The sequence below is a fragment of the Cheilinus undulatus genome, linkage group 21 (assembly GCF_018320785.1).
Source record: "Cheilinus undulatus linkage group 21, ASM1832078v1, whole genome shotgun sequence".
NCBI lineage: Eukaryota > Metazoa > Chordata > Actinopteri > Labriformes > Labridae > Cheilinus > Cheilinus undulatus.
The window spans coordinates 24,672,112-24,700,096 of NC_054885.1; the positions used below are offsets into that span (position 1 = coordinate 24,672,112).

General features: G+C 39.4%; 1 protein-coding gene across 2 annotated transcripts in view; it reads left to right on the forward strand.

The window, feature by feature from the left end:
• sept12 (septin 12) overlaps nucleotides 1-27,985 on the forward strand; it is a 96,108-nt gene that overhangs the window by 14,308 nt on the left and 53,815 nt on the right. The window contains exon 2 of one of the 2 annotated variants that reach the window (XM_041778624.1): nucleotides 10,687-12,231. In XM_041778624.1, coding sequence (XP_041634558.1) covers nucleotides 10,687-12,231 — 1,545 coding nt within the window. Of the gene's footprint in view, nucleotides 1-10,686; nucleotides 12,232-21,851; nucleotides 21,883-27,985 lie in introns of those variants that run through there. The other variant, XM_041778625.1, reaches the window with a different exon arrangement.

Here is a 27,985-nt window from a genome sequence, read left to right on the forward strand (position 1 = left end):
CTGCCTTGTCTGCACATTCCATAGGTGGAACTCTCTGACAGACAAGTGAACATATCTATTGACATGCGTGAACACACGTGTGTAAATATACTTCCTCACACTTTGCAGACTAAGAAAAAAATAGTGCAGTCCTTCTTTTTTCCCCTCTGCCACATACACACACACAAACAAACACATGTAGTGGAACTTCCACTTACTTGAAGAACATCTGGAAGACACATTCCTAGCAGTCGTTTCCAATGTCGTAACTCTGAAAATAACACAGTGCCTGGGGACCCAAAAACACACACACAAGGTCTACCTACTATTTCAGTCACATCAACTGATGCCTGAAACCATAAGACTACTAAAGGGACAATGGATGCAAAGTGCAACTGTCTATGCTCCACGCCCGTTCCGGAAAGTAAGATCAGTACATTGCCACTGAAACACAGTAATGAAAGGCATGATGTTTGATGTTGATGAATTTAAGTTTCTAATAACTGAGATAAACCTGCTTTCAAGAAGCAATTGCCTTTTCTAATAGTGTCTAAAGCAGAGTTTTCGCTAGAATTTTTTGTCCCTGGTCAAAATGACGGGCACTCCTCAAGAATTCCGGCCATTTAGAACAACTACGGGACATTTGCTTTAGCACTAATTTGCTGCACTAAGTTAGCAGTTAACTTCACATTAGCACCGTTAGCCTGTTAGTACATTGGGCGCTACCATGACTTAGCAGCTTACAACAGCCAAATACCATCCTACACTGACAACAACGAAGCATCCAAACACATAACTCCCAAGTGCTCTGTTAACTGGACATGGCATTAAAACGCTACATTTTAAATGAAAAATGAGTCTTAACGTCAGTTGTCCAACATCAGTCCTCATGATGAAGCATGACAAGCATTAACAACCAGCTACAAGGAAGAGAGATGGAGCCCTCGCTACCAGCTCCAAGCGGTTCATGCTGCTCTGCACTATGCGATTCTGTGTTGACTACAATCCAACTATCTGAAGATCGGTCACATGTCGATTTATCGAAGTCAACTACAACTTTGCTCGGCGTAGGCCTTTTTCTCTCTGCTGCTGCATCAGTGTTTAACCATTAGAACTCTAGCGGCACGGAGCCGTGCCGGGGGCACTCCCCTTTGTAAATTGCTTAATAACTTTGGAACCGCAAGTCATAGGCACTAGCTTGTTTTTCCCTGTGAAAGCTCTGTGTTGTACCTTTTTAGATATGTGCTTCATGTACTCGTAGCTCTTACAGAACATTTTCTAGAGAGCCCAGAACTTGGCTAAGTTCCTGGGGTCTCTGAAGACAGAGTTGTTGTATACGGCAAGAAGTGACACAGTTTAGAAAAACGTTAATAACTTTTGAACCATACATTGTAGAGAGTTACTCTTTTTTTCTTCTGAAAGCCGACTTTCTTGCCGTTTGTTTGCTGCCCTTGATGTCTCTGTAGTCCTTAAGAACGCTGTTCTAGCGAACCCGAAACTTTGGTAAATTTCCGGGGTCTTTCTAGATTAAATCCACTGTGTTAGTTCCAGTAATAAGTGTCTTTTTGTCCATTTTTAATCCATTTTCGATATTATATCTTGGCTTTATTCGGTGGATTCTGCCATATTTGTTGAGGGCAATGCTTGAGATACTTGAGAGTAAAGCATTGTGGGAGTTTTAGTCGACTAGTTGCTTCTCTACTGCTTAAAGGAACGGCACAAATGTATCTAACTGCAAAAATAGCGTATGGACTTTTGTCGTATATATGTGGATATTTTCAAAACCGTTTGTCACAGAATGTTTATTTTTTCACTGTTTTGTCCCCAAGAAATGGGAGAACAAGTCTGTGCAAAGAAAATGCTTTGTCACTATTGTTTACTGTGTGTTATCATGAAAATCTTTGGGTTTCAAATTCCAATTTGTTCTTTTTATTTTGTCTTTAGAGACCTATAACTTTTTCAAAATTCAAGTGACATTGCTGTAGTAGATAAATTCTTAAAGCCCAGGTTGTCCTGAAAAAAAAAGATGTATAGAGCTTGACTGTTCACCACAGGGTTGATGTTTTACAAGCTTTTTAAGACAAAAGTCCAGACGAGACATGATAGTGAAAAAAATAGCTGTGAGCTCTAAGGGTTAAGGCGCTCAGCTATACAGTTCCCTTTGTTTCAGTCTCTTAATGCAGCGATGACTAATTCCTTCCATACTGCTGATGATATTAAGCCTGTGGTTAAACAGGAAAACCTCAATAAGATTAAAAATTTGCTTTCCGAGAATGTTCTGGTCAAGCTTTCCTGCATAGTCTCCAGCAGTGCTGAGCACGCTCAGAGATATGCTTGGTTTGACGTCATTCGCGTCATCTTGTGTACATACGCAGGTTAATTAGCCATGTGCTTGCTGTCTGAGGTGATAAAGAACCCCAGCACTACAGGACAGTAGGTGTAGTAAGATTAGGCTACTTTGAGTTTATATTAAAGGATTCTTGCAATGTATTTTTTTAGGTTACACAAAATATGATATGCAAGTATTCAGTATGTACTTATCTGGTCATTGGCATGTTTTATGCCGGACAATTTGACAGGTTAGATTTTTATCTGCTGGACATCTGATCTTGAAACTGGTCAATGACTGGCAAATGCCGGCTAACAGAAACTGAGGTCTAAAGCTTGATTTATGCTTGGTGCATTTGTCACATTTTACTGCATGACAAAAGCCATATCACATCATAAGACTCTTAGACTTATTATTCAAATTATTTTGCTCACTTTTTCTCCCATAAACATTGTTCCAGACTCTTTGTGAGTCTTAGTCATTTTCTTCTTGATTATATATTTTTATCATTGTATTCATAGGTCCTTTATCCACAGATAGTAAAAGAAATATCTATACAATTGAAATATAAATTGTTTCAATTTGAATATCTGGAGGAGGGCAGAATTAATAATCTAAAATCAGAATTATGTTGTTTCTGTGAATACCCAAGTTTAATTTACAGTTTACATTGTCTTGTTGAACATAGGCTGAATTATATGCAAATGCATTGACATGCACTAATGGAGAGATATCAGAGAATATGAGCCTTGCTGCACAATTTTGAATCATCAATCACCCATTTAATTACTTGTACTGATGTGAAATTTCACATAGAATTGAACCTGTTCCAATAAAAATTATGATGCACTGAAATTTTGGAGGCAACGAGCAGACATGATTAGAGCAACATATGCTCGATTTTCTTTTGAACGTATGAAAAATTTGGACAAAAAATTCATTATTAATTGATACAACAAAACTGATCATATTTGGCACTGACATCAGTTCACAACTGCATTATTTCCCAAAGGCTGGAGTGTAAATGTGTGACCTCTTGTCTGTGCATGTTAGCTCTTCAAATGAGAGGCTAGTCCAGGGTTTACCCTGCCTACTTCCCACTGACCAACCCCATTTCTCAAATTGGAACTGTGTGGATGGATGGATGGTTGGATGGCACCGTTTTCCCACTTGAACTTGTGCTTAGCTTCATTTGTGGTGAACATACAGGGAAAGACTTGAAAATGAATAACTTGTTAAAATTCTGTTGTCATTCTTAATAAAGGGAGAAACTGTGGACAAAAGATAGCAGCCTGAAGTAGATTTTACCTTACCTTTGTAACCAGTGGCCTCAGTTAAGATTAGATTAGAAGCGTCTTTGAGTTTCCCAGAAAAGCGCTATGTAAGTCTGATGAATTATTAGGGCCTGAGCACCGAGTGGTGTGAGGACATAATTGTGGGAGAGATCTACAAAAAAGCCCCCTGGGCCTACACTCTATCTCCAACAGGAAATCCATCATTTTGAATAAATATGCAAAAAAGGGGCTGTTTTTGGCCTTTTTCAGGGGTCATAACTGGATTAACTCCTCTAAGGGATTTCATCTGATCGACTTGTACTTCGGCACAGAGCTACATGAGACATGGATGATGAAAATTTATTCAGGGTTTTCTCCTTAGTCAAAAGGTGTGGCCATGGCAAGCCCTCAAATTTGCATATGTCTCTGGTAAACAAGAAGTAGTTTATAACTCAGCCGTGCATTGTCCGATTGGACTAATATTACTCAGGAATATCGGCGGTCATGGCCTGCACTCATTCAGTCAGATTTTTTACAGATCAAAGCGCCACCTAGTGGTGACAGGAAATGTCAAGGTTTATGGTGCAAGCTACAGTTTAAAAACTATCCAAGATATCCACTTCAAACTTGTGTCAGGAAGGACTAAAGAAGTGGATTTAGCTTTGTGAAAAATAAAATTGACTTTTTGTCAGAGGGCATAGCCTCTACAGGGCGACAAAGTCAAGAGTCGCCATTTTGTCCCACCAAAAATGTTTAAACAGTCATAACTTTAGTATACATGGTCATACCTGAGACAGATTTAATGTGGTTGATAGCAGTCCAGGCCAGAACACATCCATACTTGAAATTTTGAAAAACTGTGCAGCGCCACCCTCTGGCAACAGAAAGTCACTACTCCTGAATTTCACATTGCGGTACCTACTTGGTTGGGCAGATCATTCTGAAATTCACTCAGGCTCTTCTCAAGGAGTTGGTCTTGCACATATATAATGGTCAAACATCTACGTTTAAAGGCATGGCCATGGCAATTTTTTGTTTGTCATGAAACAGGAAGTAGATTTTTCAAATGGTTATAAGACATCTAGACCAATTAAACTTGACAAAAAAAATCTCATAGGCATTCTGAGATGATTGATACTCATTTTGTAGGTGGGCGTGGCCTATTGGCTCAATGGCGCCCTCTACAACCTTTCAAAAATTCAGCCCCCCCAGCAGGTTTGACGTAGAATTTTGTAACATGTGTGTGCAGATGTGTCATGTCAAGATGCACAAAAAATCCTCTTGGACCCATATCGTAAGTCAAACAGGAAGTTGGCCATTTTGAATTTTTTGGTAAAACGGGGCATATTTTAGGGGTCGTATTTGAATGAACTCGTCCTAGGGCGTTCATCCAAACTACTTAATTTTTGGTGTAGGGCAAGAAGAGATGTCTTAGGTCAAAAGTTATTTGGGAATTTCTCATCAGTTGAAAGGCATGGCCATGGCGGCCCCTTAAATTGAAGTGCTTCATCATGTGATAAAAGTGGCTGGTGCTCACTAAAAAATTTCCATTTATTACAAGATTGGCCAAATCCTGCTGAAATTAGCCCAGGCACATCACTCAAGGTTGGTATAACTCAAATTTGAATGTCAAGAGTCTTTACCTAAAATAGTGTGGCCATGACAATTTTTCATTGGCCATGTAACAGGAAGTAGAATTATCTAGGGCTTACAAAACTTGTAGAGCCATGAAACTTGGCAGGAAAATACTCAGTAGCAAAACGAGATGATTAATAGGGTGAGTGAAAGGTGGGCGTGGCTTTTATGCTCAGTGGCACCCCCTGCAATTTTTTGAAAATTCAGCCCCCGCAGCAGGTTTAACCTAGAATTTTGAAAGTTCTTGAGCTTAGCCATCATTTTAAGTTCTACAAAAAGGCCTCTTGGGCCCGTGCCGCAAAACAAACAGGAAATCCACCATTTTGATTATTGTGGTCAAAAAGCAGCACATTGAAGACTTCACAATTTTCAAAATACTCTTGAGGAATTCATCCAAACACCTTCATGTTAAGGATATTGTAAGAAGACATCCCATAGTTTAAAATTTCAGTGGAAATTTTTCATTAATAAAAGGGGCGTGGCCATAATGATTTTTTCATTGACATGAACAGGAAGTAGAATTATCCTGGGCTTAGAAACCGTGTAAAGCCATGAAAATTGGCAGAAAAAAACAAATTGTGAAATGAGATAATTGTTAGGATGACTGGTGGTGGGCGTGGCTGATTGTCTCAGTGGTGCCCCTTACAGTATTTGAAAAATTCAGCCCCTGCAGCAGGTTTAACCAAATATTTTAAAAACTCTTGAGCTTATACATCATTTTAAGTTCTACAAAAAAGCCTCTGGACCCATGCTGTTAAACAAACAGGAAATCTGCCATTTTGATTTTTGTGCTCAAAATTCAGCATATGGCAGATGTCACAATTTTCAAAATTTCTCCTGAGGAATTAATCCAAACAACTTCATGTTAGGGAGATTGTAAGAAGACATGTCATAGTTGATATTTTTCTTGGAACTTTTTCATTACTCAAAGGTGTGTGGCCATGGTGAATGTTTCTTCTCCATGAAAAGGAAGTAGAATTATCCTGGGCTTAGAAAACTTGTGGAGACTTGAAACCTGTCAACAAAAATTCACAGTGGAAAGTTCAGATAACTGCCCTTTGTGTTTTGGGTGGGCATAGAATATAGGCTCATTGGTGCCCCCTACAGTATTTCAAAAAATCAGCCCCTGCAATTCATATTACCTTGGCATTTGAAAATGCTTAAGCATATGTGTCATCTCAGGACCTTTTAAGAAGCCTCTTGGACCCAAATTGTATAACAAAAGCAAGTCCATTTTGATCATTTTCCATGTTGAAATTTTAAAACCTCTGTCCTCTCTTAATGGAACCAAAATGAAAGCTATGCTGCCATCTTTTCATGATACACAGTATTGCAACACAAAAACAGGATCCACACAGCAAACAACACATTACAAAGTTGACTTCTTTCTTTTTATCCAAGAGTATAAGGTAAATTGCCAAATTGAGATAAGATATAAAAGCAATATAATGAAACAATCTTGTACACATCTGTACCTCTGTATTTTATGTATCTATATCTGTTTATTTAACACATCTGTCGCCATGGCAAACATTAAAATTCCTGAAAAAAATAATGTGGGGTAACTAAAAGAATGGAAAAATATCTTAAAAAATGAATAATTTAGAGCTACTGACTTGTTAAAACAAAGGTCAAAACCCTCAGTGACCCACTAGATTGCAGCGAAGACCACATTTTTGTAGCTGTGCCTCATGCTGTGAAGGGTCAAAATGATGGGAAGACATTGGAGTATCACTTACAAGTGAATTTATTTGACTGAGACAACCTTTAATAACAAAAAAAAAAGAAAAACAAAAAAACTTTAAACTTAAGAATGAAATGTACTCTGATTGGCGAATGGGATTTTGCTGTTTACTGCTTTTGCTGCTGTTTAATCCTTGAGTTTTGATCCTAGAGTGACAAGAAGGATACTGTTGGAATTTAAGTAGTCTCGGCTTGTGTCACAGGCATTTAATAAAAAGCACTGATGGTGCTTGGTCTGCAGTAAAGTACTGATTGTATCTGTCTGTTTATCCACAAATACATGGTAAAAAAAAACCCAAACTGATAGGAGCTAACAAAGCATTGAAGATAATAATGAAACAAACTTGCACACATCTGTATGTCTGTATTTCCTCCTCTATCTTCCACGCTGATGATTGCAACAATCTGAAAACAGTTAATGCTTTCAGCCACTCAGTCATTTTTCTCCTGTGGAGTGAGAGTGAACAAGAGGAAGAGGGAGTCAGGCTGCAAGCATGAAAAGAGGAAGAGAGAGAGCAGCTGAGCCAAGCAGAGCAGAAAGAGTAGCTGTGAAGCTGACAATCCAGTGATTTGTTTATTTTTTGGAGCTGCATTCAAAATTTTCAGGGCTCATACCTCATGCTCATTTGGTTTTACTACCAAAGTAATGGCAAGCTCTGGAAATTAATGAGGGTGATCCCCTTCTGTTTCTGTGAAACTGTGAGTGTTGCAAAACCCACAAACCCCGTTGAAGCAGCGCGCCTTGTTGCTGGCACTCGACAGTTGCTACACACCCGTGGTTGCGACACATCCCTACGTGCATGGGTTGCGAGGGCCCGTCATCGCTGCTTGCAGCTTTAATTAATTTTATTATTAGATTGTAGAAGGATCTAGTCCATAAAACCACTAAGACCTATCAAAACAAGTCACATACAAAATGGAAGAAACACCTTTTAAGCCCACTTCAGAAAAGAGCTATTTGAGTAGTTAATGTCACCTTTTTACTTTTTAGAATCACAGAAGCTTTGCAAGTCACAGTGTCCAATTATCTTGTTTCAGCAAGTTGGTATAAACTGGGTGAATAACTAAAATCATAATGATCTGCACATGTAATTAGATTCTAATGAAATAAATGATCTGGACTTCACAGATTTGAGAGTCCTCAAACTGACATCCTTATACTTTTCATGCAAACAGTAATGGTTTTGTCTTTGCTCTCTCATTGGTTCTTTTAAACTGATCTAATCTGCTTAAGGGGCCTGACAACTCAAGACATGTCTGAACACAGGGCTAAATACAGTGATGTCTTGCCAAACTCAGAACCATTAGGGAAGAATGACTTGGCAGCCAGCCACACTGAGTGCTACCTGAGTGTGAGGGCATGTGTGTATGTGTATAGTTGTTTGGGTTTGACAGATCTTTAGCTTTTAATAAATAAGTGACAAAAACTGCCTTCCAGACCACCAGTATTTTAGCATTTTCAAAAGTCAGATTATAAATATTGTTTCAAAATTAGCAATTATATCATCATAGAACTTATGCAGTATGGAGTTAGACCATCAGGACCAGCTGATACCTTAGTTCCATAATTCCCTAATCACAGAAACACACATTTGATTTACATCAGTTGGAATCAGATAACAACTTAAGTTGAAAAGAAGCAATTCTCCAGCATTTGAGGGGCTTTTATGTAGATTTGTTTGACTTTCAAAAAGCAAGCAGGTAGAAGCGAAATGGTGATGTTTGAAATTGAGCATACTTCTGTGTGTGTTACCCCGCTGCAATGATTGTGACAGGGCACAAAATGCTTGATGCAGAAATGTTTAGGGTGTCTTTTATATAAAAAATATATATATGACTTATGATGCTTGTGCCATTACTAAGTGATTGGGGCTATATATTTGGTAAGAGCATTTGTTGAAATAGAACCAGGAGCTTTAAAATTGGGCTGTTTTAAATTTGGTCTCGTCAGTGACTATGATGTTAGTCGATTTTGCAGAGTCACAAAACCACACAGCAACAGGGGATGTGCAGTGGCACTTTAAATCCCCCAAAAGAATAAACTAATTCTAACTTAAGTAGACAAAGTCAAAAATACTATAAGAGGGCAGTATTTGCTTAGGTGCAGGGGAGGTCAGTAACATCCCAAAAATGTCATATTACATCCTTTTGTGAACTCAGGGTGTAAGACAATTGCTTATGCTATTTCAGAACAGTCTTAGATGTAAGAGCAGCTGCTCTTTTGGTGATCTGTGCAAAAGATGTTACATCAACCCAAATTCACAATTAGATTTACTTAACTAATATAAAATATATATGTATTTGTTGTGTTGTCCATGTTCTGACCATCTATCGACACTTTACAGCTCACATCCATGTAAATAAAACCAACCCCAGATCTATTTTGAATGACAATAGGACACATTATTCCACTGACAGGCCTAGGATTTGCACATTTCCAGATGACAAAAGCAACATAAGCATGGTTACGCATTTCAGAATGTGAACTGTAAGCACAGTCCATGTCTTTCCTGGGTAAGATTAATCACAAAGATCTGGGCAAAAATTTGTAAAAATGAACTGGTCCCTTGGTGGAAGGTGACTGTATTGATAATGTTATTTTAAGATGTTTTTGTTGCAGACAAAGTGTGTGCTGTGATCATGAAACTGTTGCTCGCCCAATCTTCTTATCATTATGAGTATTTAAACTAATTTTGTAAAAAAACAGTGACTGGACAGGAAAAAAAAAAAAAAAAAAAAAAAAAAAACAATTTAAAATTCCATCAGTTTGCAAAACACTGCTCATTTGTAGTGGTCTCTCTTGAACTATTAAGAAAAAAAATAGAAGTAAAAACTTGTTCAAAAAAGAAATAATTACCTAAATTATGAATAAAGATTTTTGCACACAAAAATAGTTATCAGCTTAGTGTCCTCATAGAATCATAATAAAGATCTCTTCTCAAACTGAAATCAATAACTTCGTTTTAGATAAATTTTTCTTCGCAAAAAAAATCATAAACATACTTATGAATAAAGTGACTGAGAATCAGTAATTGACAGTTGATGTCATGTGACGTGACAGTTCAAACCATCCTGCCATGGAGGAGACGTTTTCAGGATAATTAATATTTAATAGCCTGCTAAATATAAAATTTAGTTTATGAACTTGCACTGATATTTTATTTGAAGTATTTGATTTTTGCATGGATACTATTTTTCAAATTTATATGTTTAAATCCTAGAGTGCCTCCATGTACTCCCAGGGGCATGCATACACCTATTTGAGAGCCACTGGTCTAAAGAAACAACAACCATATAAATGATTACTTAGGTCTTTAAAAGTTGTAGCACTAATTATAGGTCAAAAAGCACATCAGTAACACAATCAGGCAAATTGCTGAGGTCCTGTAGCTCAGTTGTGCTGTCTCATGGAGGAAGTGACAGTGGTAAAACAGATTACCTGTTTCCAACAAATGGCAAAGCATAATAATGTCCTTTATGTGTATCTGATGGTTGTCTTTGTCAAACCCAGATTAAAAGGCTGTAAAAGAAAGCCCTGTGGATTGTAAATTCTGCAGTCTGCCAAACATTCAGTCAGAGAACATTTGTAGTTAAGTAGAGAGCATGTGAATGTGGTATTGAATAATATAATTAATATAATTAATTTTTACAAAACAATTTCAGTAGCTGTTGGTTAGAAGAAACATTTTATTAACATATTTTTATGTTCTCTCTCCCCTCTGACAGCACTGAAGAGATCATTTGATGTTGAAGATGTGGAAGCTGTCCCATCCTTCTCTACTGCTTGCCCTGTCTCCACCAATGTTCCTCCCTCTTCCAGCCATTTCTATCACAACCACCACAAGTCCAATGAGGAACAGCAAGGAGGAGATCCATCTCCTTCAAGTAATTTCCAGGGGTCTATAGGCAATCACCCCCATAGCAACCTGAGTCCTAAACCTAGTCAAGTACTAAAGTCACGTACTATTGGCAGCAGCCTGTCCTTCAACCGTGGGACCATGTTTCAGCCTCCCATCCACAAAAATGGCTCCTTTGTGGCCAGAGCTGCATCTTTCCAGAGCAGGTTGAACCCAAATGGTTACTCATTTTTCTCTGGGCCAGGTAGTGACAATGACAGTCTTCACAGCTCAACATCCAGCCTGGAGTTTACTGGAGGGGGTGGGAATACCCTCCCACCCTTTAAGCTTGGATCATATCCTAGTCCTACATCTCAGAGGGAGTACCAGCAAACCCATCCACAGCTACTTCAACAACACCTAGAGGAAAGTTCCAGCTTGAGAAGCAACCCCAACCTGAAGAAGTTCTCCTCCCATGGTAATGTATTCCACTCTGAGATGGACTCAGGGCCAGAGGTTCTACTGGGTGTTCCAGAGCCCTGGGGGGCTAACCATGGATCAATGCCAAGCCTAGACCTTCAAAGTTGTGATGGAGAGGGAGGAAAGTTGAATATTCAGAGAGGTGGAGATGGTAATATGATGTCCTCAGGATTGAGGCATGCTAATTCAAATGCCAGCTGGAATGGTTGTCGTCATAATGCCACCTTCTTTGTGGACCAGGACTCCAAAAACATCAACCAGCAAGGGCTCCAGATTCTTAAGACCCCTGTGCCTAAGGGAACTCCACGTCTTAACAAGTTTCCTTTGGATCTGGACAGCTTTGTAACCAGCACCTCACCTTTTCCAACCAAGGTGACAGGAGGCTACACAACTCCTAATTCCCCAAAGCCTAGTCAAAGGAGCATAGCAGGCACCGAACACCCCACAAGTCCCACATCCACCTCAGTTAGCTGTTCAGAGTCTCTGAGCAGCCTGGACAGCTCTTCTGACACCCCTCCCCTTTCTGTCAACCATTTATTAGAGCCCCTTTACCCATCTTCACTTACTCTATTACAAAGCTCCATGCCTGCCCACAAGTTGAGTTGCTCACTGCCCCCCCTCTCCCCAAGTCATGGTCCCCAGCTGGAGATTGTTTCAGAGCCAAAAAGTGTCCAGATTGTTTCAGACCTGTGTACCCCTCACATCTCATCCAGCCCTTTCAGCTCCAAAGCTACTGAGTCTTTAGAAGATGGCATAGCATGTACCAGAGATACTGTCGGCTCCATCTTGCAGAGGATTGCTTCCTTCTCTCAGCATGCTGCAGTTGTCATTGACCCAGCAGCTGAGTCCCAGCATCTTACAACCCAAAGCAGTGGTGGGTTGTCATCTTCATTTGGGTGTCCTGCTGAGAGTACTCCCATACGTGTGTGTAAATGGGGCAAGACAAGCCAGGAAGGTAAGAATTTTTCTTATATTTTTTAAAGACTTGTATATCAAGTCCTTTTCCATAGTTGAAATGACTGATTGCTTATTTGTCTGTGCAGGGCACAGGTCACTGAAAACACTTGCTTGTTATTTGTGGATCAGTTGTTACAGTCATCTACAGAGTCATGCACACTTCTGTCAATCCATTAATCATTATTTATCAGTATTTAGTTTTCAGCCTCTGGCTGGAAGAAAAAATCAAAAACTTGCAACTGAAATACCAACAACCTCCTTGTTGGATAGCTTATATGGATATATTTTGCTAGGAACAAATGCTATTTGGACTTTCCTGTTTGTGATATTATCAACAAAATATGATCTTTTAAACAATTTTTTGGGTGGTTATCTGGATTAACAATGCCAATAATGCTGGAAGCATTGGACTCTGAATCTTGTTTTTCACATTTTGCGAGTTTTCTAATCCAGAGACCTGGAGACTTGCTCTGTACAATAGTTCTGCTTATGTTTCTCACCAAAAATCAGATCACTGAAACTGAATTTTTCTGGATTTTTACCCAATTTTTTTAAGCCTAAATCACTAATCCATCATTACAGTAGAAAATTAATCTAGGAGTAGAAAAGACAGATTTTGTGGTCATTATTGTGCTACTTGATTAAAAGCATGGGTCAGCTGTTTTATATGTTGTTGGTCCTAACTCCCACCATCTCTGTCACATACCATTACACCATTACAGCTAGAGGAATATACTACTTAGTGCCTGGTATGTGATAGACCTGGGCGTGCATCACCTTCAGGCCATACTCCATATACACCATTACTGACTTACTACACTGCCTCTATTTCACACATCAACTTCTCCACCCACAGTCATGGACACATACTGGACTTAGTTTGCACTACTGGCCTCACTATTCATAATCTCTCAAGTCTCAACCTCCACATCTCTGACTACCTAGCAATAATAATAGACATTGACCTTCCCATCCCCACCAAAAGACAAAAACGTAACATATCCTTTAGAAACATCAATACAGTCTCCCCCACTGCCCCTTTATTACAACAACACACTCACTTCCTGTCTTAATCAGTTGGCACCTCTCAAAACCAAAACTGTCACTTTCACTCACTCTGCCCCCTGGTATACCCCCGCCCTCCGTTCAATGAACTCTCGCAAACGCCAACTGGAAAGAGTCCATGGGAAAACTGATTTAACTGTTCACCTCCATGCCTACACCGACTATATTCAAGAATACAAGCAAGCCCTCAACTCAGCCCACTCCACCTACTATTCCCAAATTATCCAGCTCCTCCAACCCTAAAGCTCTTTTTTCCACTATCAATAAACTCCTCAAACCCTATGACAGTACCTCCTCAATCTTCACCACTGACAAATGCAATACATTCCTTTCATATTTACAGACTATAATTGACAACATTTACAGCAGCTTCACCATCCCCCCTTCCCCTCCAACTCTCACCTCTGCCTACAACCCCATGCATCATCTTCCAACCGCTCTGTCAGTTCCTTCCTGTATCCTCCTCCGACCTGGCCACTATTACTACTGGCATGAAGAGTTCCACCAGCATCCTTGATCCCATCCCATCAAATTTCCTCAAAAATTGTACTCCAGCCATCTCTCCCCTCATTACCTCATCATCAACTCTTCTCTTCGTACTGGTTCCGTTCCCTAATCCCTAAAACTTGCAGCTGTTATCCCCATCCTCAAAAACCTGGACTCAACCCTGATCACATGTCTAACTTCTAGCCCATCTCCAACCTCCCCTTTCTGTCAAAAATTCTGTAATGCGTCATTGCCACACAACTCAAGTCCCACCTCTCCCTTTATGAACCTTTCCAATCCGGCTTCCGACCCCAACACAGAACCGAAACAGTGCTACTGTAAGTCAACAACAACCTCCTCCTCTCATGAGACCCCGGCCATATCAACATCCTCATCCTCCTGGACCTCTCAGTTGCATTCGACACCATCAACAATTCCATCCTGCTCTACCGTCTGGAACATTCACTTAACATCACTGGTATTGCACTTTCCTGGATTAAATCATATCTCACGGACAGACAACAATGCATTCATATCAACAACTGCTCCTCCTCCACTGCTCCCCTGACACAAGGCGTCCCCCAAGGTTCGGTGCTTGGTCCCCTCCTATTCATGATCTACCTGCTCCCCCTTTGTCATATCATTTGCCACCATGGACTTAATTGTCACTGTTATGCTGATGACATCCAACTGTACATCTCCACCACCTCCATCACCACAGACACACTCTCCACATTAACCAATTGTCTCTCTGAAATAAAAACCTGGATGAACAACAGTTTTCTTTCTCTTAACTACAATAAATCCAAACTCATGATCATTGGCCCAAAATCCCTCACCAAATCCATCTACAACTTCAACCTCCATATTGACACCTTCATCCTATTCCCCCTCCTCTCACACTTGCAACCTTGGCAACACCTTTGAGAGTCACCTCTCCTTTGATCAACATGTCACCCAGCTCACAAAAACCGCCTTCTTTCACCTAAAAAGCATCCATTTCAAGGTCTTGCTCATCACCTACAAAGCCCCTCATAACCTGGCTCCTCCATACCTCACAGTCCTTCAGCACCACCGCCCCTCCCGCCTCCTCTGCTCCACTGACTCCAGCCTCCTAAATCCCATCACCAAATCCAAGCACCAGCCTTTTTGGGGGGATTGAGCTTTTGCCATCGCCGCCCCCACCCTCTGGAACTCCATCCCCCTCCATATCAGAAACTCTGACTCACTGCTGACTTTCAAACAACCACTCAAAAATTACCTGTTTAACAATGCATATGACTCCTAACTATTCATGTTTTTCCTCCTGTCCCATTTGTGTTGTGTTTTTGTTCTTGTTCTGTAAAGCGTCTTTGAGTCTCCTTGAAAAGCACTATTAAGTCTGATGTATTATTATTAGGGCCCGAGCACCGAGTGGTGCGAGGACCTAATTGTAATTGCTCGGATTATTTTTTTATTTTTATTTGCCGTCATTGCATGGACTTTTGAGGCCTTTAACATTTCTGAATTCACAGGGAACTTTGCACGTACATCCGGTCTCGCGACAATTTTGATATTTTTTGGGTCTCCAACATGAAAATTCAGAATTGCAAAAATAGCGCCCCCTAACAGTTTTTAAAGTTATTGCCCCCTCCTTTGACTGTCGTAGATTCATCAAATTTTGTGTGCAGGTGCGGCTTGGGGAGATTTACAAAAAAGCCTCTTGGGCCGACACTCTATCTCCAACAGGAAATCTGCCATTTTGAATAAATATGCAAAAAAGGGGCTGTTTTTGGCCTTTTCTAGGGGTCATAACTGAACGAACTTGTCCGAGGGATTTCATCCGATCGACTTGTACTTTGGCAGAGAGCTACATGAGACATGGCTGATGAAAAGTTATTCGGGGTTTTCTCCTTAGTCGAAAGGTGTGGCCATGGCAAGCCCTCAAATTTGCATATGTCTCTGGTAAACAGGAAGTAGTTTATAACTCAGCTGTGCATGGTCCGATTGGACTCATATTGCTCAGGTGTATTGGCATTTATATGGTCAGATTTTTTACAGATCAAAGCCCCACCTAGTGGTGACAGGAAATGTCAAGGTTTATGGTGCAAGCTACTGTTTAAAAACTATCGAAGATATCCACTTTAAATTTGTGTCAGGGAGGACTATAGAAGTGCATTTAGCTTTATGAAAAATAAGATTGACTTTTCGTCAGAGGGCGTGGCCTCGCCGGGGCGACAAAGTCAAGAGTCGCCATTTTGTCTCATCAAAAGTATTTAAACAGTCATAACTCTATTATACATGATCATATTTGAGACAGATTTCATGTGCTTGATAACAGTCCAGGCCAGAACACATCCATACTTGAAATTTTGAAAAATTGTACAGCGCCACCCTCTGGCAACAGAAAGTCACTACTCCTGAATTTCACATTGCAGAACCTACATGGTTGGGCAGATCATTCTGAAAATTCACTCAGGCTGTTCCCAAGGAGTTGGCCTTACACATATATAATGGTCAAACATCTACGTTAAAGGGCAGGGCCATGGCGATTTTTTGTTTGCCATGAAAGAGGAAGTAGATTTTTCAAATGGTTATAAGACACCTAGAGCAATGAAACTTGCCAAAAAAAATCTCATCAGATTGCTAAGAAGATCGATATTCATTTTGTAGGTGGGCATGGCCTATTGGCTCAATGGCACCCCCAACAAATTTTTAAAAATTCAGCCACCCCAGCTGGTTTAACCCAGGCTTTTGAATTTTGGTGTGCATATATGTCATCATCAGTCCTACAAAAAAGCTATTTGGACCCATGCCGAAATCTCAACAGGAAGTCCACTAGCCTCATTGGATGAAACAGGAAGTAGAATTCTCAGGGGCTTGTGATATGTGTAGAGCAATAAAACTAGGCAATAACATTCTCATAAGCATGCTGAGATAATTGATGTGATGATTTTAGGTGGGTGTGGCCTATTGGCTCAATGGCACCCCCTAGAAAATTTTAAAAATTCAGCCCCCCCAGCAGGTTTGACCTAGGATTTCAAAACATGTGTGGGCAGATGCGTCATGTCAGGATGCACAAAAAAACCTCTGGGAGCCATGTCTTAAGTCAAACAGGAAGTTGTCCATTTTGAATTTTTTGGTAAAACGAGGCATATTTTAGGGGTTGTATTTGAATGAACTTGTCAAAGGGCGTTCATCCAAACTACTTCATCTTTGGTGGAGAGCAAGAAGAGATGTCTTAGGTCAAAAGTTATTTGGGGTTTTCTCATTAGTTGAAAGGCATGGCCATGGCGGCCCCTTAAATTTAAATGCCTCATCATGTGATAAAAGTGGCAGGTGCTCACTAAAAAATTTCCATTTATTACAAGATTGGCCAAATCCTGCTGAAATTAGCCCAGGGACATCCCTCAAGGTTGGTATTATTGAAATTTGAAGATCAAGACTCCTTACCTAAAATAGTGTGGCGGTGACAATTTTTCTTTCGCCATGTAACAGGAAGTAGAATTATCAAGGGCTTACAAAACTTGTAAAGCCATGAAACTTGGCAGGAAAATACTCAGTAGCAACACGAGTTGATTGATAATATAAATGGGCATGGCTTTTATGCTCAGTGGCGCACCCTGCAGTTTTTTGAAAATTCAGCCCCTGCACCAGGTTTAACCTAGGATTTTGAAAACTCTTGAGCTTATGCATCATTTTAAGTTCTACAAAAAAGCCTCTTGGACCCATGCCACAAAACAAACAGGAAGTCCGCCATTTTGATTTTTTTTTGGTCAAAAAGCAGCACAATGCAGACTTCACAATTTTCAAAATTCCTCATGGGGAATTCATCCAAACACCATCATGTTAGGGATATTGTAAGAAGACATGTCAAAGTTGAAATTTTCATTAGAAATTTTTCATTTCTCAAAGGGGTGTGGCCGTGGAGAATTTTTCTTCCCCATGAAAAGGAAGTAGAATTATCCTAGGCTTACAAAACTTACAAAGCCATGAAACTTGGCAGAAAAATACCAAATTAGGAAATGAGAAGATTGATAGGATGATTGTTGGTGGGCGTGGCTATTTGGCTCAGTGACGCCCCCTACAATAGTTCAAAAATCAGCCCCTGCAGTTCATAATACCTATGTTACTAAGTTCATATTACTAAGTGTTTGAAAATGCTTCAGTATATCTGTCATCTCAGGATCTCCTGGACCCAAATTGTAAAACAAAAGCAAGTCTATTTTTGTCATTTTCCATTTTGAAATGTTCAAAACTCTGTCCTATCTTAATGTTACCGAAATTAAGGCTATGCTGCCATCTTTTGATGATACACAGCATTGCACCATATTTAAGGACAGGGTCCAAACAGCAAACAACACATTACAAAGTATACTTCTGTCTATCCATGAATATAAGGTAAATTGCCAAAATGAGATAAGATATAAAAGCACTGAATAAGATAATGAAACAAACACGTACGCATCTGTTCCTCTGTATTTTATGCATCTATATCTGTTTATTTTACACATCTGTCGCCGTGGCAAAACATTGAAAGTCATGAAAAAAAGGTGGGGGGAACTAAAAGAACTGGAAAAATATCTTCAAAAATGAATGATTTAGCAAGAGCAACAGTCTGGATATAAAAGAATTAGGTTTATTATAAAGTGTCTGTAGTCAAGATCTTTTAGACTGTGATCAATAGTTCCATGTATGCATAGACAATTCTGAATTCTGCGTTTCAATTGTGTCATCATGTCAATCCAAACCCTCTTTTTACAGCTACAGGATTGTATAATATAATGGTCAAAACCTTCAGTGACACACCAGATGGCAGCAAAGACCACGTTTTGTAGCTGTGAGGCTCTGAAGGGTCAAAGTGATGCGAAGACATTGGGGTATCAGCTACAGGTGGATGTATTTGACTGGGACAACCTTTAATTAAAAAAAACTTTAAACTTAGGATGAAATTTATTGTTCTGATTATCAAATGGGATTTTTGCTTGGTCTGGTTGTCTGCTGTATACTCCTTGAGTTTTGATCATAGAGTGACAAGAAGGATACTGTTGGAATCTGAGGAGTCTTGGCTTGTGTCCCAGGCATGAAATATACTGAGGGTGCTTGATTTGCGGTAAAGTACTGTTTGTATCTGTCTGTTTATCCATAAATACATAGTAAAAGAAAAAAATCTGAGAGGAGATATCAAAGCATTGAAGATAATAATGAAACAAACTTGTACACATCTGTATCTCTGTATTTTCTCCTCAATTTTTTTTACTTTATTTATTTAACCTTTATTTAACCAGATAATTCCCATTGAGATCGAGATCTCTTTTACAAAGTCAACCTGGCCAAGAGGTCAACAGCACACGTCATAATATCTATCTTCCACACTGATGATTGCAACAATCTAAGCACAGTTAATGCTTTCAGCCACTCAGTCATTTTTCTCCTGTGGAGTGAGCGTGAACTAGAGGAAAAGGGAGTGAGGCTGCAAGCATTCAGAAGAGAAAGAGAGAGAGCAACTGAGCCAAGCAGAGCAGAAAGAGGAGCTGTGAGCTGACAATCCAGTGATTTTTTCATTTTTTGGAGCTGCTTTCCAAACTTTCAGGGCTCATGCCTCACGCTCATTTGGTTTTACTGCCAAAGTAATGGCAAGCTCTGGAAATTAATGAGGGGGATCACCTTCTGTTTCTGTGAAACTGTGAGTGTTGCAAACCCACAAACCCCATGGGGCAGCACGCTCTGTTGTTGGCACTCAACGGTTGCCATACACCCGTGGTCGCAGCACATCCCGTAGTGCAACGGGTTGCGAGGGCCCGTCATCGCTGCTTGCAGCTTTAATTATTATTATTATTATTAAAAAACAAAGCCCGCATCCATCTACTTCTCTCCTTCCCTGATGCTGAAACTTTCATCCATGCTTTCATCACATACCGACTTGATTACTGCAATAACATCCTTTATGGCACATCCTCAACAGTCCTCAATAAACTTCAATACATCTAGAACTCCGCAGCACGTCTCCTGACCCACACCCACTCTCATGTCCACATCGCCCTTCTTCTCCAAAACCTTCCTGTCCCCTACTGCATCAAATTTAAAAATCCTCCTCCTCACCCACAAAGCCCTAAACCAGCAGGTCCCTCCTTACTTTACTGACCTTCTACACCATTACACCCCCTCCCGTAATCTCTGCTCTTCAAACCTCAATGTCCTCTTTCCACCACAAAAAACCAGGCACCGAACCTGGGGGGACAGAGCCTTCTCCATAGCCGTCCCCTCCCTCTGGAACCCACTCCCTAAACATATCAAAGATTGTACAGACTCATCCACATTTAAATCATTGCTCAAAACTCTCCTTTTTGAACTGGCTTTTTAATGTTTGATTCTGTTGTTGTCTTGTCACATTGATTGCTTGCTTGTTTGTTTGGTTGTGATATTGTCTTGTTTTGGCTTTTTTTTTGTGTGTAATGCATTTTATAATTTTTTTACAGTGTTTTTGAGTCTTTGAAAAGTACTTTTTTAAGTAAAATGTATTATAACTATTATTACAGCTAGAGGGATATACCATCTAGTCAATATATGCATCCAGCAGGATTTTTGAAAGTACTTAAACCCTGTTTACAGACTGAAATATAAAGAGCTGCATCAGTAAAATCAAACTATTTCTCATCCTCTTTAGGTACATCCATATTTAAAACACTCAAAAGAAATATTTCTGTCAATAACACGCTTGCTGTAATTTATAGAAATAGATTATTTTGTCGTTTTGTGTGCTTTTTTTCTCATATCAGCTTTGACAGTGTTAGACACGACGCACAGATGTGTCAGATGTGTGTGTATTGGTGAGTGAGTGTGTGTCTCTGCTCTGCGGTCAGACAAACAGGGCATGTTTAACTGGAGCAAGAACTTCGCTTTTTGGAGCTAACAGTGGACTCTATGGCGCTCTAACAGAGTTTGTTTTGCTAAGTTTACTGCAGCTACTCATGTTAAGCTTCTGATTGATGACACGCGCAGCCAACAGCTAATGGACGTGTGACTGACAGATGGTGAGACGAGAAGGAGACATGACATTGCAGTGACTCAAAGTTACAAAATCACAGATAGCGGCACTAAAACCGAGTCTGCGCACATATACAAGCTAAATAAATGCTTTATACTCCTCACGGAGACTGCACAAGTTACCAGCAGCAGAATCTCATCATTTCGGACCATTACGATGAACTCATTATGCATAGGCGGATCATGTGCGGCCCCACGTAGAGGAGGAGGGGGTTGGAGCGTCATCTTAATGGATCACGGATCAGCTCCGTTTCTTCATAAGCTCAGTTTTTTAACAGTTTTAAAGAGTCTAGGGCATCTTTGTGATCTTTTATAACTTCGGGTTTGATATTATTTTCTGTAGGGACAGCTGCTGCTCCCACTGCACAATATTCATCTCGCTCGATTGATTTTTCCACGGCGAGAAATCTCGTGGCATTTTGGTCTGCGAGATCTTGTGGCACGAGATCTTGTCACACCCCTAGTAACGAGTGATTTATGGTCAGATCACTGAATTAATTCGTCGACTTCACCAGTAGTCAGTGTGGATAAACAGAAATTAACACATCCTAATTTGAATATTATTATTCATTTTTATGTGCTTCATGAGTCATCTGAAGTTATGCAGTCAACCTATAAATGTCTGATCACATGTTGTGTTGTCTGTTTGGTCCGCGCAGACATGGTTTTTTTATACATTCTGCAAAGAACACACCTATCTATCTTAAACCATTCTGTTTCAAGAACTCATTGGGCCTCATTCACATAATGCCTACATTTCTCTTAAACAGCTTTTCAGAGAATTCTGACATTCATCAGGTTCTTTTTAAATTTTATTCATTTTAAGGTTAGAACACTGTCTGTATCTGTTTATGTGATAGTCACAGGTAGACAAGAAATCAACATTTTGACATTACCACTGAAAAAATGGAACTGTGAAGAAAACAGTCCTACACATGCCAGGAAATCTGCCATCTTTTGACACATGCCCACGCACACTTTGGGCCACACCTCTCCAAATACAGTGGAAACGGCAATGACATCTGGCCAGTTGAATGAGTGTGTTAGTGCAGTCTGCTTTACTCAACATAAGGTAAAGAGCTCTGTTCTTCCTGCTTTCATTTCCCTTTAAAGCTTGTAACAGCTCTCTGTATTCTGATGTTTTTTGTGCTTTTTATGTAGCCAGTGTAAAACAAAATTTTAATGTTTGTCTTAAAATACAGCACTTTACTGCTATTTAACCACTACCCATATATTTATGGAGTGGTAACTTCATGTGAGCTGCACACGTGGAGCTGAGTCTGCTTTTCTTTATCCATCACCGTTTTAACGATTATTTGGTTAGAATCATTTTAACTTACTCATGCAAAGTCTACACAACAAAATCTGGAGTGTTGAAATCTCAGTCTTAAACATTTCAGAGTTAATTTTAACCCTGAAAGTGTGACTTTAACTCCATTCTGATTTAAATGGCTCTCAGAGTTTAAATAAGTTGACTGTTAATGCATTTACTGTGGCTCAGTAGGTAAAGTTGACATAAGGTTTATTGGCAAGTAAAAAATGTAATGACGCAAAACTATAAGAGGAAAACAATAAAATAAAAGATTAAGGAACATATGATGTGAGCATTACTCATTTACTAGTTGCTTGATTAAGTGATATTTAAGTTTGATGTTGGTAAGTGGTTATGTGTACATATGCATCAGTGTTATACCAGAAAGTGGTAGACTAATGATGTTTACAGATTGCAGTGTATTTGGAAATCTTTATTCCCAAGTTAATTTCTTGCCTGTAATGTGTAAAACATGAAGGAGGACTGAGGTGAAATTGTTCAGCATTCAGAGATTGTGACAGAGATCTAATAGGTTTGCAATGTGTAACATTCAAGGTAACATCACTAAATCATGTGTCTGAATGCAAGTATGTGGAAGGCTCCATGTCTGTTTACCCAACAGCCTTCTCAGAGGTACACAGCAATGTGTTTTTCTCACAGTGGCACACCAATATACCATTGCAGATGCAATGTGTAAGGGCTTAATGATGTCAGGACTTTGTGTGTGCACTGCTGCAGACCCACAATCTGTAAATTGCTTGAGCCTGTCAAGTAGAAAATCACTGCACTGTTGTTGAGAAGTTACAGACACCTCTATCCTACTACAATTTCTAGTGTTTCGTTTTTCTCCATTCAGCATATTGAGCAGATACAAGATAATGTGTCTCTGTATCTTACAACTGTCAGTGTTGACCTGTTTTTCCAACAGTTTTAGAGTTTAAACATGGGGGTGTAATAAATTTGCAGCACTTGAGAAAATAAGATAAGTTATTTTCATAGTGAAGCCTCACTTCTCCAATTTTGTTCCCTCACATGTAATTTTTCACAATTGTTAATCCCTTGCTTCCTGTTTGAACCAGAGTGTAACTTAGAAGAGGATGTGGCCTTTGGGTTTCAAAAGTGAGTCAATGTGAAAGTTCCTAAAATCTGAATTATTATTACAGGGGGGATGCCATCATTAGTTAAAATTTAAAGAAAATGTCAATGTATAGAGGAAGAGAGAAAATTGCCCTATTTCTAATTGGACCTTATACAACATTTAGCTAATGGGTTCATGCTGTCAGTCACTTCTTCACGCCTTTTAAGAGAATGTTCTTAATTTTCTAAATGATGGAAGTATGTGTTGCTTTAGGGTGCTTCAACCTGACTGACAAGCCCTTACCATGCTGACCTCTCAATCAGGACTGAGATGTAGCAGTATGTGTCGATCTTTTCATCTAGTTTTAATCAGCTTTGGCTTTCAAAAAGAAAGATGGTGGAAGCAATATGCAAACTTGAGACTTGCAAACTGTTTGCAAATCATTGTCTGATGTCACTGAGGTAACTTTCACTCCCACTCTGATTGCTGACTTTATAAAGAGGTATCAAAAGACAAACAACTCAAGCTGATTTTTTTCAGAGGTACATTGTATTTTTTTTGACAAAAAAAAAACTTAAAATAGAATCAGAATAATCAAATTAATGAGGGCTTTGTTCCAAACCACACTATTAAAAATTTAAATCACAAGTTGATCAAACAGCTCAGTAGTATGTATTGCCCCTGCAAGCCTGCACTCTGGCAACATCTGTGCATGCTCACAATGAGCCAGTAAATGGCCTTCCAAAGGATTTTCTCCCAGGCCTATGGAGCCAGGATGATGACTTTAAAGATTAGCATTGAAAATTAAATTTGTCACTGGAAAAAAAATTGAAACTGAAATAAGATGATTGGCATTGTTACACTCATAATATGAAAAAGAATTTGATGGCATCAAAACACAAATTGGCATTTAATTTTTTTTTTAACAAAACATGATAATTAAAAATCATATTCATTCCATTTGATTTTAATGTTTTGAATATTATTTTTCATTTCTTATCTTTTTTAATTCTCGATGAGTCACTCCCTCTGTCAATGACAGACTCCATTTCTCAAGGAGGTTTTTTTCTTTGTCGATGACATTTCCTTGTTCGATGTTGTTTCTTCTTCTTTCGATTCCTAATTTACAGTGTTGTTTCTCTGTCACTCTTTTGGCATGGGGGCGAGGGTCTAAAGGGGAGGGAACAAGGAATTCACTAGAGAATTCAAATTAGTTTTTAAAAAGTGAAATGCAGGATTTCTGAAGTTGCAATTTAATTTCAGTTTCACAGAATTTGGCACAAAAGCACTGAACATAATGTGCATAAAGTCTATATAGTGTGTATATATATATAAATATACACACACTAAGTCTATATAGTGTATATATATATATATATATATATATATATATGTATATGTATATATATATACATATATATATATATACACACACACACACACACACACACACACATATATATATATATATACACACACACACACACACACACACATATATATATATATATATATATGTATATATATATACACAACTCTTTGGCACCCCAGGTATATAAGGATGGGTACCTATCACATTTGAACTGGTACGGTACTGATGGCCTGTCCCTGCAAGTCGGTACCGGTACACAGCAGTGCCCATTTTTGGTACTTTTGTGTATGTGTATGTGATAATAAATGTTATTTTATTTATTTAAAAAAATCTCAAAACTTCTGAATTTTATTTATTTATTTATAAACATTAAAACACTGTCAAATATCAAATATATCAAAACAACATAAAACACTGTTTGTAATGTAACATCACAAGTGTTTTTACAAATGAATCCAACATTAAAAACCTAAACTTCTATAACAACCCAGTGTTTTATCTATATATTGCACACATTTTAATTTAAGTTAAAAAACTACTCCTCTCCTTTCCCCCTTGGAATATTGTGTTGGGGTCCATGGATGGGGAATGACTTTAAAACAAATGAACAACACAGTAAAGATAAATATATAAAGGAATCATGTTTAATAGGGGTGTAATGATTCATTGTTCTGGATTGATATTTCGATTGTTTGAGCAATGATTCAGTCAAATCGATTGAAAGTATAATAAACGATATCATTCGCCATTTTTACCTTATGCTTTAATTTTGGAAGTTCCCCCCGTGCGCTTGGTTATGACAGTTTCCGCCCAGCCACGAGTCACAAAGCTGAATAAATACTGTGCATTTAAAACTGAAAACTGCATCACTTTAAAGTGAAACACAAGCATTTGTTCACTTTGTTAAAGAATGTTTTTCATGTAAATGCCTTAAAGGTGCGATTTTTTTTCCACTAGGTGTCATAGGAGAGCAAAGCCTTGAAAATGTAAACAAAGAGGAGTTTTTGACACACCTCCGCCACTTTGAGGCCTCCCCCATTAGCCACTTTAGCTTCTGTTGATCCTAAACATCGATCATATACAAGTTTATATGTAACATTCAAGGCAACCTTTACTGCTAATATCTTTTTTCAGCTGCAGTAAACCATTTCACGAGCTCTTCTTATCCTGGCCGGTTATGTTATAGCATCAATTAAACATGAAAACATCAGCTTCAAACAAGACTTGGGTGATTTGGGATAAACAAAATTTGAGACACTACCTGATTTGAGTAGAGCTACCTCTGTCTGCAGCCTCCATTTATTAGCAGCAGGCTAACATTAGCATGCCTAGCTTCCATTTGTTTTTACCCCACATTTATTTCAGCCATGCTATCACACTCAACTTAAATGTCCAACCATAAGAATAGTGCTGTATCAATAAATCAACACTGGACAAATGTTGAGACAATGCGCACAATGAATGAAAAGATGTAGCCTACTTACGCATCCACGAGAAGCAAAGCCAGTTCTGAGTCATGCGAGAGCTTTTTAGCATCGCGTAGGGCTTGCCACCGAGGCAAAGCAAGTCCGATATTAACTCTACTTTTTCCTTTCACTTTGTCAGAGGGTTTCCTAGACAAATGTTGAGGCCTTTTAGGTGGAGGGGCAGCCGGTGGCAGGCCTTCGATCGGCCGCTTCGGACTGGAGTCTGCCATTTACACTCCTCTCAGCTGTTTGGGTGAAACAGTTACCTGCAGCAGCACTGCTGCCCCTGGGGACGTTTCTAGGAGGAGAGGGGCGTGTGCTAGAGAAGAAGGTTACCGCCCCAATCCGGTCTGGACAGAGTTATAAACATCCCATATAAACAAAACTACAGGGTACCGAAGTTTATTTCAGTTTGTTGATACTGTACTCAGAAAAACATTTACATAGCAAATGTTTGATTTTTATTACATTTAAGTGTAAAATGTCGGATATTCTACCTTTAAGCATTTGGAAATAAAATTCTCAAAACGTGTCAATATTGTGTTTATTTCCTTTATGTGAAAAGTAACAGACTGTGGTGAATGGGTTCACAATATCGTCTGATATCAAACGCAGGCCTCTGAATCAAATTGAATCGAATCAAAATCGAATCATGGCAGACTTTGTGGTATCAGCAAATATCGAATCATTGTTCTGAGAATCGATATCGTATTGTATTGCGATGAAACTGGTGATTTACACCCCTAATATTTAACAGATTAAATTATTACAAACTACAAATGGAAGTAAACAAACTACTTTTTGGCTGACCACTGAGGTCAGCCCTACATATGGCACTGTTTGTATACTGACTGACTGACTCACTCCCCGAGTGAGTGAGTGAGTGAGTGAGTGAGTGAGTGAGTGAGTGAGTGAGTGAGTAAGCCTACTTCCAAAAGGCCTAACATAACAGAGTTGTGTTTGCTCTGACTGAATGCTGGCAGTGATGGCTGCCTCCACTGTGTTAACTAGGCTCCAGTTAACATTATGTATGGCTCATACATACTCCAAAATAGCTTTAGCCTCTGTTTCTGTTTCACCAGAACTCAGCCACATTGCTGTATGACAAAAAAATAAAACAACCCTATAAGCTTTTCATGTTGGGAAAGATGTTTTTACTCTACTGAGCTGCTTTGGCATGACTATGTGATAGTTGAGGGGGAAAAGGGGAACTTGTTGTGTAAATGCTTGTGGGCTAGCCGAACGTTAGCTCGGCCTTAGCCAGAATTTCTTCATCACAGCTAGCGCTGAGAGTAACACGGAAAGCTTTGTGTGAAAGAAAACAAAGATGCTGCTCTTCTGCCCCCCACTTTGGCATGACAATGTGATAGCTACGAGGAAAAGGTTAGCTGTTGTATACAGCTAATTAGTTGTTGTGTCCCAGCTAATGACCGCACTGGCAGGCCTGTCATTAGCGGGGACTGAGCCACAGCAGAGCTTCTGTCTCAGCGTTCTCTCTTAACATGTCTAAATCCAAACAAGCGCAGAGAGCAACACTGAAATCTCTCTGTGACAGAGAAAAATGTTCTCGCTCTACTCCTGGTCTGTTTCAGCATGTTTTTCCGATCATGGCGGTGAGCTTGTCCAGTTTACTCCATGTTAGCTTGGATGTCACAGTAGGACTGTTGCTGTTTGCTCTGACCTAGGGGCTGTTCTTGTTAAAATCAGGGCACAATACCACACCGACAGCTTGTCTTGTGCAGAGGAAGGTTTTTTGCTCTTTTCCTGTAGTGTTGTCTTCCAGTCGCGCAGTAACAGCGAAGAATACAGAGAGCATATTTTCCCCTCTGTTCTCTACCTGCAGCTGAGCCGATGTGTGTCTGTGTTTAACCAATCAGATGTGGTAGAACAAAAGTAGGAGGGGAGAGGGGGGTTGTCGCTGCTCAGTTTTCATCTCCATACACACAG